Source organism: Rhinolophus ferrumequinum, chromosome 21 (assembly GCF_004115265.2).
Source record: "Rhinolophus ferrumequinum isolate MPI-CBG mRhiFer1 chromosome 21, mRhiFer1_v1.p, whole genome shotgun sequence".
NCBI lineage: Eukaryota > Metazoa > Chordata > Mammalia > Chiroptera > Rhinolophidae > Rhinolophus > Rhinolophus ferrumequinum.
In genome coordinates, this window is record NC_046304.1 from 54,103,765 (window position 1) to 54,117,623 (window position 13,859).

Here is a 13,859-nt window from a genome sequence, read left to right on the forward strand (position 1 = left end):
CTTGTTCCCAGGGCCCCAGCCCGCGCCGCGCCTCCACCTCCTCCCCCGCGATCGACGGCACCACCGGCCAATCGCTGCCCAGGACCGATTCCCCAGGCCCCGCCCCCTTCCCCCGTCTCTGGAGCTCACCAATGGGAAGAGACTGCGGGGGCGGGGCCTGCCGGTTACCTAGCAGCGACGGGCTGGGCGGGGGCGGGGAACTGGGGGTGGCGATCCGGGCGCGGCGGGGGCGGGCGCGGCGGGGGCGGGGCCTGAAGGAGGCGGGGCCTGCGCGGGTATAAAAGTGGCGTTCGGCGGACGGCCGCGCTCCTGGTTAAGCTCTGTGCACTTCTTTCCCGTACCGGTTGTGTCCCGCTGCCGCCTCCTGCGCCCCCGCTCCGGCCCGTGGTGCATCCGGACCAGCACCATGTCGCTGTCGCGCTCGGAGGAGATGCACCGACTCACGGAAAATGTCTACAAGGTGAGCCCCGCGCCTCCCGCGCGCTAGGGCCCGACCTGGCGGCCCCTGGCCCTCGGGGGTCTTTCCGGCGTGGCCGCAGGGACCCGGCGGCGGCCGGTCGGTCACAGGTGTGCGCGGGCGCTCCCGCCCGCCACTCCGCGCTGCCTCCGCGCGCCCCTCCGCGCGCCTGGGACGGAGTGGAGAGGGGCGCGGGCCCTGGGCTGCGGCGGCCGGGGTCCAGGGGCTGCGGGGTCTGGGGCCGCGGTTGCGCGTCGCCCTGCCCTAGTCAGTGTGGTGGGCCCTCCGGGCGCGGTTACGCAAGCCTTTGGGCACTTTTTCTCAATCGGCTTTTCCTCTCCACAACTCCGTCCCGGGCACGAATGAACGTGGCCCAGGTGGGAGGTCGCGCGGGCAGGTTGGATGGGTGGACAGATAATCCATCATCTTATGTAACTGCGGAGGGAGAAGACTAAGTGTGTAGGAGGCTGGCGCGCCTGCCTCTGCTCTGATGTGTGTTAAGAGTCGGATTCGGATTCGCATCCTCCTCGGGAGTCACCCGGAAGCCCCCTGGGCGGACCTCCCTGTCACTTGTGTGCCTTGTCCACATGTAAACAGGCCTTGGGGGCTTTTGTGTCTTCAGCCTCCATTTTCTCGGTTTAGACCCCTACCCCCAACAAAACAGACCCGGGTGCCCGGTGGCCGAAGGCCCACTGCAGTTGCAGACGCCCTTTCGCAGGAGAGATTGTGCCCTGGGCGGTCCGCGCGGTCTTCTGACAAAGCTAGGCTTTATTTCGAAACTGTCTGAAGGTTAAGTGGTAGGCTGGGAGGATCGGCTAGTTGGTATTTACATGGCTGTTGCTGGCTCATGGCAGCCAAATGGAATTGCAACGCACTGGCAGAGCAACAGTTTCTAATTGTATTAAACAACTATGGCTTCTTAGCAAGTGGCCTGTGAAACCTCGCTGGGCTATGGACAGCAGAGGGAGGCTTTGGAGGCGGCCCCTTTGCTTTCAGCCGAAGCCCAGTGGGCAGACTGCACTCCAGCATAGCTTCAGTAAAGGTTCCAAAGTTGCAGCGAGGTCGTCTAGAAGAATCCTGAAGCTGAGTGGGGGTTGGCTAGGTCAGTTCTGAAGCCATGTTAGAGCTGCTGGCACGCAGGAGTCAGGCTGCCGGGGAAGTGACATGAGAAGGAGCAGCTTTGGGATGTTACGTGTGGTGTCGCGTAGAATCTGTGGCACACGTTTCTGGTCATGTTGCTCTGCAAATGCTGTCAGAGGAGAAGGTTTATTCAATTATTAGCCATTAGTTCCATCAGGATTTGCTCATGGTGGCAGGGGTGGAGAGAAGTGCTGGGCAGAGTGTGTTTTTTTCCCGTTCCCCTGCTTCTGCACTGAAACCACTGAACGGGAACTTCCATGGCGAGAATTAGGAGGGGCACGGGGCATGGCTTTGCTCTGGGGACTCCTAGACCGTCTTGATGAGACATATGACCCACGGGCAGTCAGGCGTGTAGCTACAGCTGAGTGGCTGTCGATGGGACTGTGATTTGTCTGGAGTCTGAAGTGAAATCTGTCAGCAGGATGGTGGCAGAAAACCCTTAAGATGGAGTGTTTGGGGACTTGGAGCCCCTCTGGGAACCGGCTGGAGGGTTTGGGGTGTCCATTCAACAGGCAAGTCTGTGGTCTGTGTCCGGCGGGTCCGTTGATTCATGAGCTCCCATGGGAAGGTGTGGCAACGAGACCTGGGATTTGTGGGGTCCAACACGTCAGGCCGTACATGTCTCTGCTCAGGGGGCAGGTTGGGCTTGTAGCTGCTGCTCTTCCTGCCAGCCTTCGACTGTGTGCCCTGGTACCTTTTGTTTTGTCACCGGGGAGCACGGGGTTCCTCAGCAGAGCCAGTACCGGTTGAGCAGCTTTGGCATGCCGGCCAGGCAGAAACCAGCCAGGACACAGCCAGAGCCACCTGTGTGTGGCTCCCGGCCGGTCCAGCCGGTCCTCTGGCCCGGCCGGGGACGGCACTGCTTCTGTGCCTGTGTTGGCGGCTTATGGACGAGTGTCCGGGATGTGGCCCTGCTCCGTGTCACCCTGAGCTGCAGTTTAGCTGTTTGCTTTGGCCCCTGTATCACCTCGACTGCAATTCTGAGTGGTGTTTGCCTTGGCAAAGCAGAGAGAGGCAGGGACACTCGTCCTTGGTCTTGCTGATTAAAAATGCGGGAATAAAATGTAGTTTTGATTCTCCTCTGTAGAAGAATCTGTAGAGCAGAGGTTGACCTCTTTCCTGTGGCCCAGTTCCCGTGGGATCCATGTCCTCGGGGAATTTCATGGAAGGTGAAGGGGAGAGGAGCAGAGTGACTTCCCAGAGTCCATTGAGAACTCGCCCTCAGACCACGACCCTGGGCTGGACCCTCCACGGAATGGAGTGCAGACGGCAGACCCTAGCTGTCCCGGCAGCCCTGGGTAATTCCTTGGCAGCCAGGGACAGAGGATGAGGGGTGGGCATCTGCTGCTCAGAATTGAGCCTAAACCGTAGCCTCTTAGGAGAGATCTCTGATGTCCCTGAGTGCGGAGGGGCTGCTTAGCAGCTGGCCTCGGCTCCTGCTCGTTCGTGGGACGCACTGTCGGGTTGCTGTTCTTCTCATGGTCCCACATCCCAGGAGAAGCCCTGGCTCCCGAGTGACCTGATGACCTTTGAGGGCGGCAGCTCCGGCATGGCCTGGAGGAATGGAGTGCCATGGACCTCAGCCTGTCCTGAGGGTGCAGGGGGTGGCAGACAGGCTGAGGAGGAGGCGCACGACCCTAGGAAGGCGGCAGGCGTGGCTCTTCACCGTGTCGTGGCCCTTTGGCCTTGGTCAGTACGGCCAGATTGGTCACCAGAGGTAGTCGGGTCATCCCCACCCTGCAGCTGTTGTGGGAAGCTGGCCCGGCCATGGTGCCGCTGCCCTGCGAAGGTGGCGTGTGGCGGATACCCTGCAGCCAGGAGTGTGGGGTCTGCCATCTCTGGTGCTACTGGTGACGGCTGGTGCAAGTTGGTGGTGGAAGGAGCCGCCTGGGCAGGTGAGAGCTCACTGCTGGCTTTTCTGATCAAGGCCTGGCTGCCCAGCCCTGCCCTGTACCCTCCACCTCGGCTTGCCCACTCCTCCAGATGGGTGTTTGGGGGAACGGTGGGAAGCATGGGGCCCCCATGTCCCCTGCCATTCACTTCAGACCCCTTCATCCTCACCCATGTTGGGCAGTCACATCACACTGTTGGCAGCCATCGGAAGCCTGTGTTTGAGTGGACCGAGCTCAGCAGACCCCCAGTTGGAGATGAAGTGGACTCTGAGAGGCACGGCCTTGACAACGAAATGCCTGCTGGGAGGCGAGGAATCACAGCTGTGCCCAACTCTGCGCACGAGTGTGTGTGTGCACACGAATGTGTGAGGACACGTGTGCATGTGTGGTGTTGTGTTTGCTTTGTTTTAGAGGTATTTCCAGGGGGGCTCCATTGGGGCACAGTTTTCTGATAAGATGACGGGGCCTGCTGTCCCCGTTCCCGAAGGGACTGTTAGCGCCTCCCTTCCGCGAGAATGCTGAATGGCGTCCGCCCTTGCCCACCGTGCTTTCCAGCCCCAGTGCGTCTCCCAGCCCCTCTGGTGTAGCTGGGCAGCGAAGGACAGTTTCCCTGCTGCGCTGACCTCTGAGCTGACGGGTTTCAGCACCTCCTGGACCCAGGTCACGTCCCAGAGAAGTGGCTCGCATGGTGGCAGGTGCTGTGTCTGGTGGTGGGTCTAATGGCAGTTGGAGCGTGTGGGGCCGGGGAGCGGTGGCTCTCCTGGGTCGGGAGGGTCTTCCCTGAGCACGTGTCTTGTGCTGGGGAGCACGATGGGTTCCTGGGAATGATCTGTGCGCTTCAGGCTCGGGGCAGAACGACATCCAGCGCTGGCCCAGGCGCGTGGCGCACGGTCATTGGTGAGAAGTGCAGGCTTGTTGCTGCCGTGTTTTGGACCGAAGCTCCCTGAGGGCCAGCACGGGCCCCTCCCCAGCATGGGCAGTGCTGGCTGGGCTACCTGGGACAGGCCACCGTCAGGGGAGGACTGGCCATTGAGCTGGAGGGCCTCCTCCCCTCGTCCCCAGCAGGGGAGCCAGGCTGACCCCCACCGCAGTTTGTGGGTTTGGGCTCTGCCCGAGATGTCCCCACAAGACCAGGAGGGTGGCAGGCGGGGCTGTTCTTGCCACTCACTCGTCCCCACTCAGCCTCGAGTGGCACCCTGGATGGACGTGGCTTGTGCCGTCATCCTTCGGTGGGCACACCTGAGCAGCTGATCAGTGTGGGGGTGCCCTGGGCTGCTGGTCACGCTGACTGCTGTCCTCTTGCCTTGGCCCTGGGTGCACCGAGCTGGGGCCCCATGGCCTTCCCCGCCACCCCACCCAGGCGGTTTTCCTTGAGCCCTCAGGATGTGGAGGCTGCCCTCATGATGGTGAAGACCTGTGTCCTGTGCCCCCTGGACACACGGCACTGGGGTACCCATGGAGGGGCTGCACTGCCATCCGTTGCCCACCGCCGCAGTAATTACAAACGGGCACGGACTGAGCGGGCACCTTCCTCCAGCTCACCCCACCCCCCAGCTGCACGGCTACGAGCTGACTCCAGGGGCCCAGCCAGAAGCCACAGGCTAGGTCAGGGCATGTGCCATGTCCCCACTGGGCACTCAGCGGCGCCAGCCAGTAGGCCTGGGAGGAGGTCGGTGCCCAGGCTGGTCTTAATGGAGAAAAGCCTTCCGTCCCCATGTGGCGTGCCCCTGAGTAGCCAGGTGAGGTGACTCCGTGTGACTCCCTGAGTGTGGGGCCCCCCCACACCTGGAACTGTGGCCTCATGTGAGTACCAGTGCTGGGGAGTGGGCGAGCCCCGTTTCTGGATCTGGGGCACCCACACATGCATTGCTATCACCGCCTCTGCCTGGGTCTGCTGTCTGGGCTGCTTGCTCTCAGAGCAGTGGCCCAGGACCCCGGTGGGGTCGAGGCCGTGGCAGACTCATGTCCCCAAGCAGACAGGGAAATCCCTCTTTCTCAGGGCCTGAGGGCAGTCCAGGGTGTCAGTTGGGAAGTAGTTGGTCCTACTGCACCCTGGGGGTCTTGGTGTTGGTCCACAAATGGGGGGGGACCAGAAAGCCCAGGGGACAGCTGGGCCTGTGAAGACAGTGGCTGGGTATGGGAAGGCAGGATCTCACAGCAGACAAGTCCTGTCTGTAGGAGGTGACCTTGGAAACCTTGGGGGGCAGGCAGGGGCTATACCTCTGTGCCGTGCTTAGCGAGGGCTGTGGGCAGTTGGGGCCTCGAGGTGACCCTCTTCTGACGTGCTGCAGGCGCTCCACCCACCTTGTCTGGTCCTCGGTGGCCTGTGGGAAAGCCAGAGGAATCCTGCTTCGTCCTCTCTGCACCCTGCAGCGTGCACGGCCTGGACGGCCAGGTCCCTGCATGCCTTCCTGCCTGCTCCATGTGTCTGGGGTCTGGGGGAGCCAGGTCTGCCTGTCCTCAGCTGTGGACAGCACCCCCAGGTCCTACTTCACATATGCAGGTGTCTAGACATGTCCTTGAGCTGTGAGACACCAGGAGACGGGACCACCAGGAGGAAACAAGGCTGTAGGTCAAAGCAGAGAGCTTTCTCTTGCCTTGGGGTGTATATTCCCTACTTACGGGAGCAGTTCTAGAATTTTGGACAGATTTTTTCAGTCATGTATCAAATACATGTGAATAAATGGGTAGGGTTTTCCTGAAACATCCTCACGTGCAGAGTCTGACTCTCCTGAGCTTCGTTCCAGCTGACAGCTGTCAGCGTCAGGGTGCCTCCAGTTCTAGGGTGTCCCTGGCCCCGCCCTGGCACCCGGTGTGCTGATGGTGCATTTCCTGAGGGTGTCTGGGGGTTTTCTTCTAAGTCCCTGGACCCTTGTTCTGCCATTTTTGTTGCTGGCAGTTTCTTGTTTCCTTTTTTTTTTTTTAATTAAATTTTTTTGGGTGACAATTGTTAGTAAAATTACATAGGTTTCAAGTGTACAATTCTGTAATACATCATTTATGTCTCGTATTGTGTGTTCACCACCCAGAGTCACTTCTCCTTCTATCACCATATATTTGATCTCCACTACCCTTTTCTGCCACCATCCTATCCCCTTACTCTCTGGTAACCACTAAACTATTGTTTGTATGATTTTTTGTTCTTTGTCTTGTTGCTTTGTTGCTTTTCGTTTTCTATCCCACCATTCAGTGAAGTCATGTGGTTCCCGACTTTTTCTGTCTGACTTATTTCGCTTAGCATAATAATCTCAAAATCCATCCACGTTGTCGCAAATGGCACTGTTTCATCTTTTTTTATGGCAGAAGAGTATTCCCGTGTGTGTGTGTGTGTGTGTGTGTGTGTGTGTATTTATAGACCACATTTTTTTTTATCCAATCATCTATCAAAGGACACTTTGGTTGTTTCCATGTCTTGGCCACTGTAAATAAAGCTGCAGTGAACATTGCAGTATACCGTGTTTCCCCGAAAATAAGATCTAACCGGAAAATAAGCCCCAGCATGATTTTTCAGGATGACATCCTCTGAACATAAGCCCTAATGCATCTTTTGGAGCAAAAATTAATATAAGACCAGTCTTATTTTTGGGGAAACATGGTATATATTTTTACAGATAAATGTTTTCAGATTTTTAGGGGTATATACCCAGGAGAGCGATTGCTGGGTCATATGGTAATTCTATTCTTAATTTTTTGAAGAACCTCCACACTGCCTTCCGTAGCAGTCTGCATTCCCAATGATAAAAGGTTTTCGGACCACAACCAGGACCCTGGTTCCTTCTTAGTCTCCAAGGGGTTTGTGGTTGTAACATCCAGGCTCGCCCCCACCCAGCCATAATGGGGAGAGTCAGCAGGTGGGCCTGCACTGTGTCCACACACGTCCTGACAGGTCATGACATGCCCTGGCAGTTGCTAGGTGTCTGTGCTCTGACAGAAATCGACATCTCTACTTTGGAATGGGGGGTGGGGGAGGGGGGAGGGTGTGCCCCACTCCCAGGGCTAGAGTTGTGTCCTGCAGGGCGTTAGTGTCACACGCGTCAGAGCTGACCTGGACCTGCCAGGGCAGCTGCCTCCAGCCAGGGTGTGGTGTAGGCAGAGATGACACGAGCCTGGGGCCTCTCCACACTCTTTGCTGCTCTGAGCCCAGGTGGGGCTGTCGAGCCCTCTGCCCTGGGTGACACTCTGCAAGAAGAGGCCTGTTGTCCACGCCGCCATGTACTCCCTCCTGCCCCCTCCCACGGAAGGCAGGTCCTTTGCAGTCCAGGGACCCATGGAGCGCAGGCTGTAGCTTGTCCTGCCTTTAGGAATCCAGGCCTGGAGGTGGCCTGGACACCCCCTTCAGCCAGGAGCTGCGGTCAAGCCAGCAACACGAGTCCCGATTGCAGAAATGTTGCTGAGGCCCCACGGGGAGGGGGCTGAAGGCGGTGCCTGGGTCTGGACATCTCGCGCTCTCCCTCTGGCTCTGCACTGGGGGGGCGGGGGGGCAGAACATCGGCCAGGGGCCCCCTGGGCTTTGCAGTCTGCTGGCCATTGTGAATAAACTCTGATGGTTGGCTCAGGCCAGACACGGTCCTGAGAGTTGTGTGTGCATGGCCTTGTTTATCCCCAAATCTGCTCCACGAGGGGCCCTGGGTGAGCCAGCTGGACGGGGAGCCTCAGTGATGAGGCTCGTGCCTGCCTGAGCCCGGGCCTCTGGCTTCCAAACCTGCTGCTTCTCTGTACCCGCCAGCTTCGGGTAAGTGTTTTAGCTTCAGTTTTACCGTTTTCTCATTAATGATTAAATGGGACGATGGCACGTAGGAAGTATTGGGTAAGTGGTGGCTGCGATTATTAGCTTTAAGAATGGAAAGTTCTTTGGGACCAGGAGGTCGGGGGCAGAGAGGGGAGGCCCCGGCTGGGGCTCTGTTGTCGCCCTCTGGCTTCCCTGTGCCCAGCCGCCTGAGTTTCCCATGTGATAGCCGCCTGAGTGGGCCGGCCAACCTGCCTGACATGAGGGCGGTGGGGGAGGGGCAGGTCTGAGGCTGCAGCCCATCCAGCGGGAGCCCAGCCCCTGAGACCCAGGGCAGAGCCTTCACAGGGACGAGCACGGGGCAGTGGCCTTGGAATGTTCTAGCTGGCCAAGCAGTAACCAGGTCTGGGTTTGTTGTCGGTGATGAGGGCTCAGGATCGGGCCTCACTGCAAGGGGGGTGGCCCAGGTCAGCTCAGGCCTCCGGACAAGCGCCTCAGACCACACAGATGGCGGTTGGAGGGCACAGACCCCTCTGCGGGCTGGATGCCTGGATGACAGGCCGGAGCGGTCAGGGAGCGTGTGGCCCGGGCCTGCACACTGGAAGGCGCTGTGCGGTGACTCTAGGGGCCGTGCCCACTGAGCTCAGGACTGGCAGGACGTCCTCTTGGACAGGAAGGAAGTGGGCAGGCCAGTAGGGCCCTTTTGGGACCCTGCTGCTCTTGGCTCCTGGTCTGACGGGGTTTGTCTGGTTCCTATGGGAGTGGCTCACCGTGGGACAGACCCTGCCCGGCACCCCTAGCACCAGCCAGCTTGAGGCTTCCAGGTCCCCAGGACCTCGTTCAGAAGGGGTCAGGCTTGGGGTGCCTGAGACAAGTGTGGGGCTGTGGGGTCCAAGGAATCAGTGATGGTCCTTGACTCCTGGAAGGGGAGTGGGGATGGGGGGTCCTGGAGCTCAGGCTGCTCCTTCCTCATCCGTGTGTGGCCTCGTGCCTGTCCCTGAGGGGAGCACGGAATGGCCTGGCCCTCAAGCCAGGACCAGGGGCGTTGGCCAGAATTTTGTCTTTTGTCCTGGTGTCACTCAGCCCGTAGCTCAGGCTGTCCCCTGTCCCAGGGCCTCCAGGGGTGATGGAAGGGGTACCCACCCTTTGGCTCCTCCTGATATGAGGCCACTGTGCTCCCTGGTGTCCCTCTGGGTGCCGTAGCAAAGACACAAGTTGTTACTTTATTATAACGTTGGGGGCTTCGTAGGAAGCTGAGGAGGCCGAGACCACAGCCCTTCTGGGGTGATCTTGGCCCCTGGAGCAGCATGCAGTCCGTCCCCGGCCTCCCTCCAGGCCCCTCTGCCACCTCCTGCAGGGCCAGGCTGTGCCCCGCCTGTCCACCCCTCGCTCAGTGATGGGGGACTCCAGTCTCTGTTCTGAAACAGTCCAGACGCTTTGTTTCCCACATTTGGTCCCATTGCAAAGTGGTTTTTCATGCGCCCTCCTCAGGAGGCTGCGGCCTGGCTGGCCTCCCACACACTGTGTGTCCCTGGCCGTGTCCGTCTGGAGGCCCTGAGTGCGGACGGGGGTTGTCCTTGTGGCCCCTGGGGCTCATGGCCTGTGGTGGAGTCTCGTGGGACGGGAGCCGGGGGCTGTTAAAGCATAACCAGGCTGCTTGCTTTGTCCCTGTTCCCTCAGGGGCCTCACCTGCAGCCCTTCCTCTCCCCCACCCTCACCTCATAGGCTGTTTCATTCCGGAAGCTTCTGTTGCATCTACTCATTTTCTGTCCACGTGTGAGTATAGTCGTACCTTATTTCTGGCTCTAAACACATGAAATCCAGCTCTCCAGGAAGGCCTCCCAGCACTCACTGAACTCCTGGTTGGTTTTATTCCTTTAAGAAGGGTCCCCAGGGCAGATGCCCCAGTTTTTAGAGAGGGACAGACTGCCCTCTGCCCAGGGCCCCAGCTAGTTGGTATTCCTTGTGTGGGGGGGCTGCAGCAGGCAGGCCCCGCTTGGAAGATGGCTCCCATCTTCCTCTGGTAGTGCCTGGACAGTGGCATTACTTGGACGGCTTGCCCAGAGCTGGCCCCTGCTTATCCTGCCAAGTCCTGAGAGAGGTGGGAGATGAGGGCAGGTGGTCAGGGCACTTGGGCATTGGGGCCCTTGGAGACTGGGGGTCGTGTGTCCTGGATGAGCAGGGGGACACGGAGGGGGAGCCACCTCGGCCTTAGTCTTATGATATCACTGGAACATGGCTTCTGAGGGAGCCCTGGCAGGGGGGGCTGCCTGGTGGCACCTGGTCCTGTCCTGCCAGCCCTGGTGGCCGGTCAGGACAGTGCTGGGCCCCGTGTGGCAAGAGGGACAAGCCCAGCTGTGCAGCTGGCCTGGCTCCACCAGGAACTCACGGGCAGGCTCTTAACCTCCCCATGCCTCTCTTTGTCCATCCGTAAAATGGGGCAGTGACCCACACAGACCAGTCAGGTGGGGATTCAGGTGATGGGGGTGTAAAGGCCACCCCTCCCTAGGCAGCCAGGTGGAGTCCTGGTGTTGTCTCATCCTTCAGTTTGTTCTTCCAGGTGTGGTGACCATACAGAAAATGCAGCCTGGCTCGGCCACACACGTCCCCATGTGCGCACAGCACGGCCACCCCTCCTTCCTTTGCTTTGTGTGAGGGGTGGAGGGGACACGAAGGCATGGCCCTCCCTGTCTGTCTGTCAGCAGAGAAACTTTGTTTGTGGCCGACTTGCCAGGAAAGTGCGGGGGAGGGGCTGGGAATCGGAGCCGAGGAATGAACAAGGCCGGGTCCTGAGCACAGGCCTTGGTGGGGCTCCTTCCCAGAAACACGCTGGCTGCTCCCCGCGTGCCCCCGAGTTGGGGGGTGGTCTCCACTGCCCTTCCCCTCGCTGCCTCGGCAGACCCGTGACTGAAGAAAAACAAAAATGGCTGTCACTGGCCAGGATGTGGCCAGGAGCCGGCCAGGCGAGAAGACCTCCCGGGGCTTGTGGCCTGTCCTTTCCTGGGGACAGACAGCCACCTATGCAGCTGCACTCTGCCCCTCCTACTGGCTCCTGTAGGAGTGCAGGCTGGGGTCTTGGCTGGGGTCCCCGGGGCTAGAAGTGCAGCCGGTGCTTCCACAGTGGAGCCGTGCTTAAGGCCTGGCTTCCTGTGACTTCAGGGGCAGCAGGGACATCCAGCTGTGTGACATCCCGGCAAGAGGTTGAGCGTGAACCAAATGCGCCTGAGCTTGGGAGCGTCTCTGGCCGAGACCCCTCCTCACCTTGCCCCTCCGCAGTGTGCGTTCTGTAGGGGAGTTCTCCTGGCAGCCGGAGGGTGTCCTGCAATCAATATTGAATGAACCAATGACTGAGTGAGAATGTGCCATTGCTAAGTGTACGTTGTTCCTGGCCCAGGAAAGCTACATAAGGAATGAACAGTCACCACGTGCGACAGCATTTCGGGGTTTCATAGAGCAGGTACCAGACAGTGCTGGTCATGGCTCATGTAGGATTTCAGTCCTGGCTGGGGAAGGGTGGTCCCAGAGTGGGGTCCTGTGGCACCTCGATGCGAGCTCCCCTGAGTCTTGTGACAGGCGTGAGGCGGGCATCTCAGGACCCTGGGTGCCCACAGCCCAAAGACCGCAGGCTCACAGTGTGTAGGGGTCCTGCCGGAGACCGCTGTGCAGAGGGCCACTCCTTCCCTCTGCCGGGAGAGCAGCGTCCCCCGGGTTTGCTTTTGTTTACGTCCTCCCTGCAGCGTCAATAATGAAGAGGTACTTGCTTCCCCTCCTACAGTGAACACCCCACGGCACACACTGTGGAGGGTGTTGGCGTGTTTGGATCGCAGCTCCCTCTGAGCGGAATCCCCAAAAAGCTACAGCTGTCCTGTCAGTGCAGCGTGGTCACGGACGCACAGACCCTCCCCCATGTGATGACCCGGTGGAACTGCCGCCTCCCTCGGCACCCAGGGCCCCTCCCAGGGTCCCAAGTTGCCAGCGGGTGCATGGGGCAGCTGCACGGCCTTGTTTCGGGGAGTGAGGGTGGGGGCGGGCATGGACAGGACTCACCCCGGGTGAGCTGTGCCAGGCCAAGGGGTTCCATGGGTGGCAGGAACCCCTTGCGAGGCCTCTGAGGGTGGTTTGGGTCCATCTTGGGGCCAAAGCACAGCCCAGTGAGTCCAAATACCTCTGAGCCATGGACTGGCTAGAGACTCGGGCTCTGAGAGAGGCCGCCAGAGAGGGCCCCCCTCATGGGAGGGGCTGGCCCTTTGTGGGCCACTGGGGTCCCTCCTAATGAAGTTGTCATGGACCTGGCTGGTCTCTGGCTGCCGTTGTTCTGGGAGATGCACTGACCCGGAGCTGGGTGGGTAACCATTCACTGTGAGCCCATCCAGGCCAGCAGTGGGCATTTGCACTCTGACGGCTGACCTTCCCTCAGGGCGTCAGCGTCCCGGCAGGACAGCAGCACCCTGTGTGACCAGGCCCAGTCCTGGCCACCCGTCCCTTCTCAGTGCAGCACAGGCCATGCCCTGCCCAGGTGGCCTGGCTGGGACCCCAATGCCCGTCCTGCCCACTTGCTCCCACATTCCTTGTGGGTGAGCTCAGCCCCTGTGCTAAGGAAGTGAAACCTGGCAGCTGTCCCCATGTGTCATTGGGAGGGCGTGGGTGGGCCGCCACGGTAATCCCCATGCTTGGCCTGGGTGGCTGCTGGCCGGTTTCCTGCTGTCACTCAGGATGTGAATGGGGCTCAGAGGATGAGCTCGGGTGGGGCCTCCTCTTCCGAATGGGCCAGGGTGGAGGTGGGGGCTGCCCAGGAACATGGGGTGGGGGCTGCCGGGGTCCTGGCAGCCAGGTCCCGAGAGCACGGGACCTCGAATGCCCACCTTCTATGGCAGCGTCTCAGACCTGCATTTGTCACTACAGTGAGACACACATGCTGAAACTCTGTGCACATGTGAGCACACATATGCCTATGTGAGCACACAGGCACACACGAGCATACACATGCACACACAAGCACATGCGTGCATATTTACACAAGGCACATGCGAACACACAGGCACATGTGAGCACACACCACACACATGCACACCAGCACACACGAGCACACAAAGCACACACGAGCACACACATGTACACGGGCACACACATGGACACACGCACACACGAGCACACAAGCACACACGAGCACACACATGTACACGGGCACACACATGGACACACGCACACACGAGCACACAAGCACACACGAGCACACACATACACACCGGAACACCAGCCTCGCCACCAGACCCACCCTCCCTAGGCTCGCACCGGCCTCTATTCTTTTGCATTTGCATGAACTTCAGCTCTGGAGGCATCTCTGCCCCACTGAGGTCTGCATGGCGGCTGGAGCAGCATGACCGTGAGCTCCGCCAGGCCCGGCATTATCCCTGGGCTGGTAACCCCAGACCTGGCCTCCTGTTCAGAGTCCTTCCCAGACACCATCTGTCTTACCATGCTGCCCGTGATGTGACCTCCCCACCCCGAGTCCCAGGCACTCCCTAGATATTGACGTGTCCAGACTCTGGGTTCCCCACTGCAGGGTCTGGTCCCCAGACCAGTGACCTGCATCCTGTCCCCCACTCCTCACACCCCATTCACCCCACATCAGGGTCCGTCGTGT

The 13,859-nt window shown here is 59.9% G+C and overlaps 1 protein-coding gene across 3 annotated transcripts in view; it reads left to right on the top strand.

Annotated features, from left to right (window-relative positions):
• The first annotated feature begins 295 nt into the window (after window positions 1–295).
• BAIAP2 (BAR/IMD domain containing adaptor protein 2) overlaps window positions 296–13,859 on the top strand; it is a 65,654-nt gene continuing 52,090 nt past the window's right edge. For all 3 annotated transcript variants that reach the window (XM_033090178.1, XM_033090176.1, XM_033090177.1), the window contains exon 1: window positions 296–460. In XM_033090178.1, coding sequence (XP_032946069.1) covers window positions 407–460 — 54 coding nt within the window. In that variant the 5' untranslated portion in view covers window positions 296–406. The remainder of the gene's footprint in view (window positions 461–13,859) is intronic.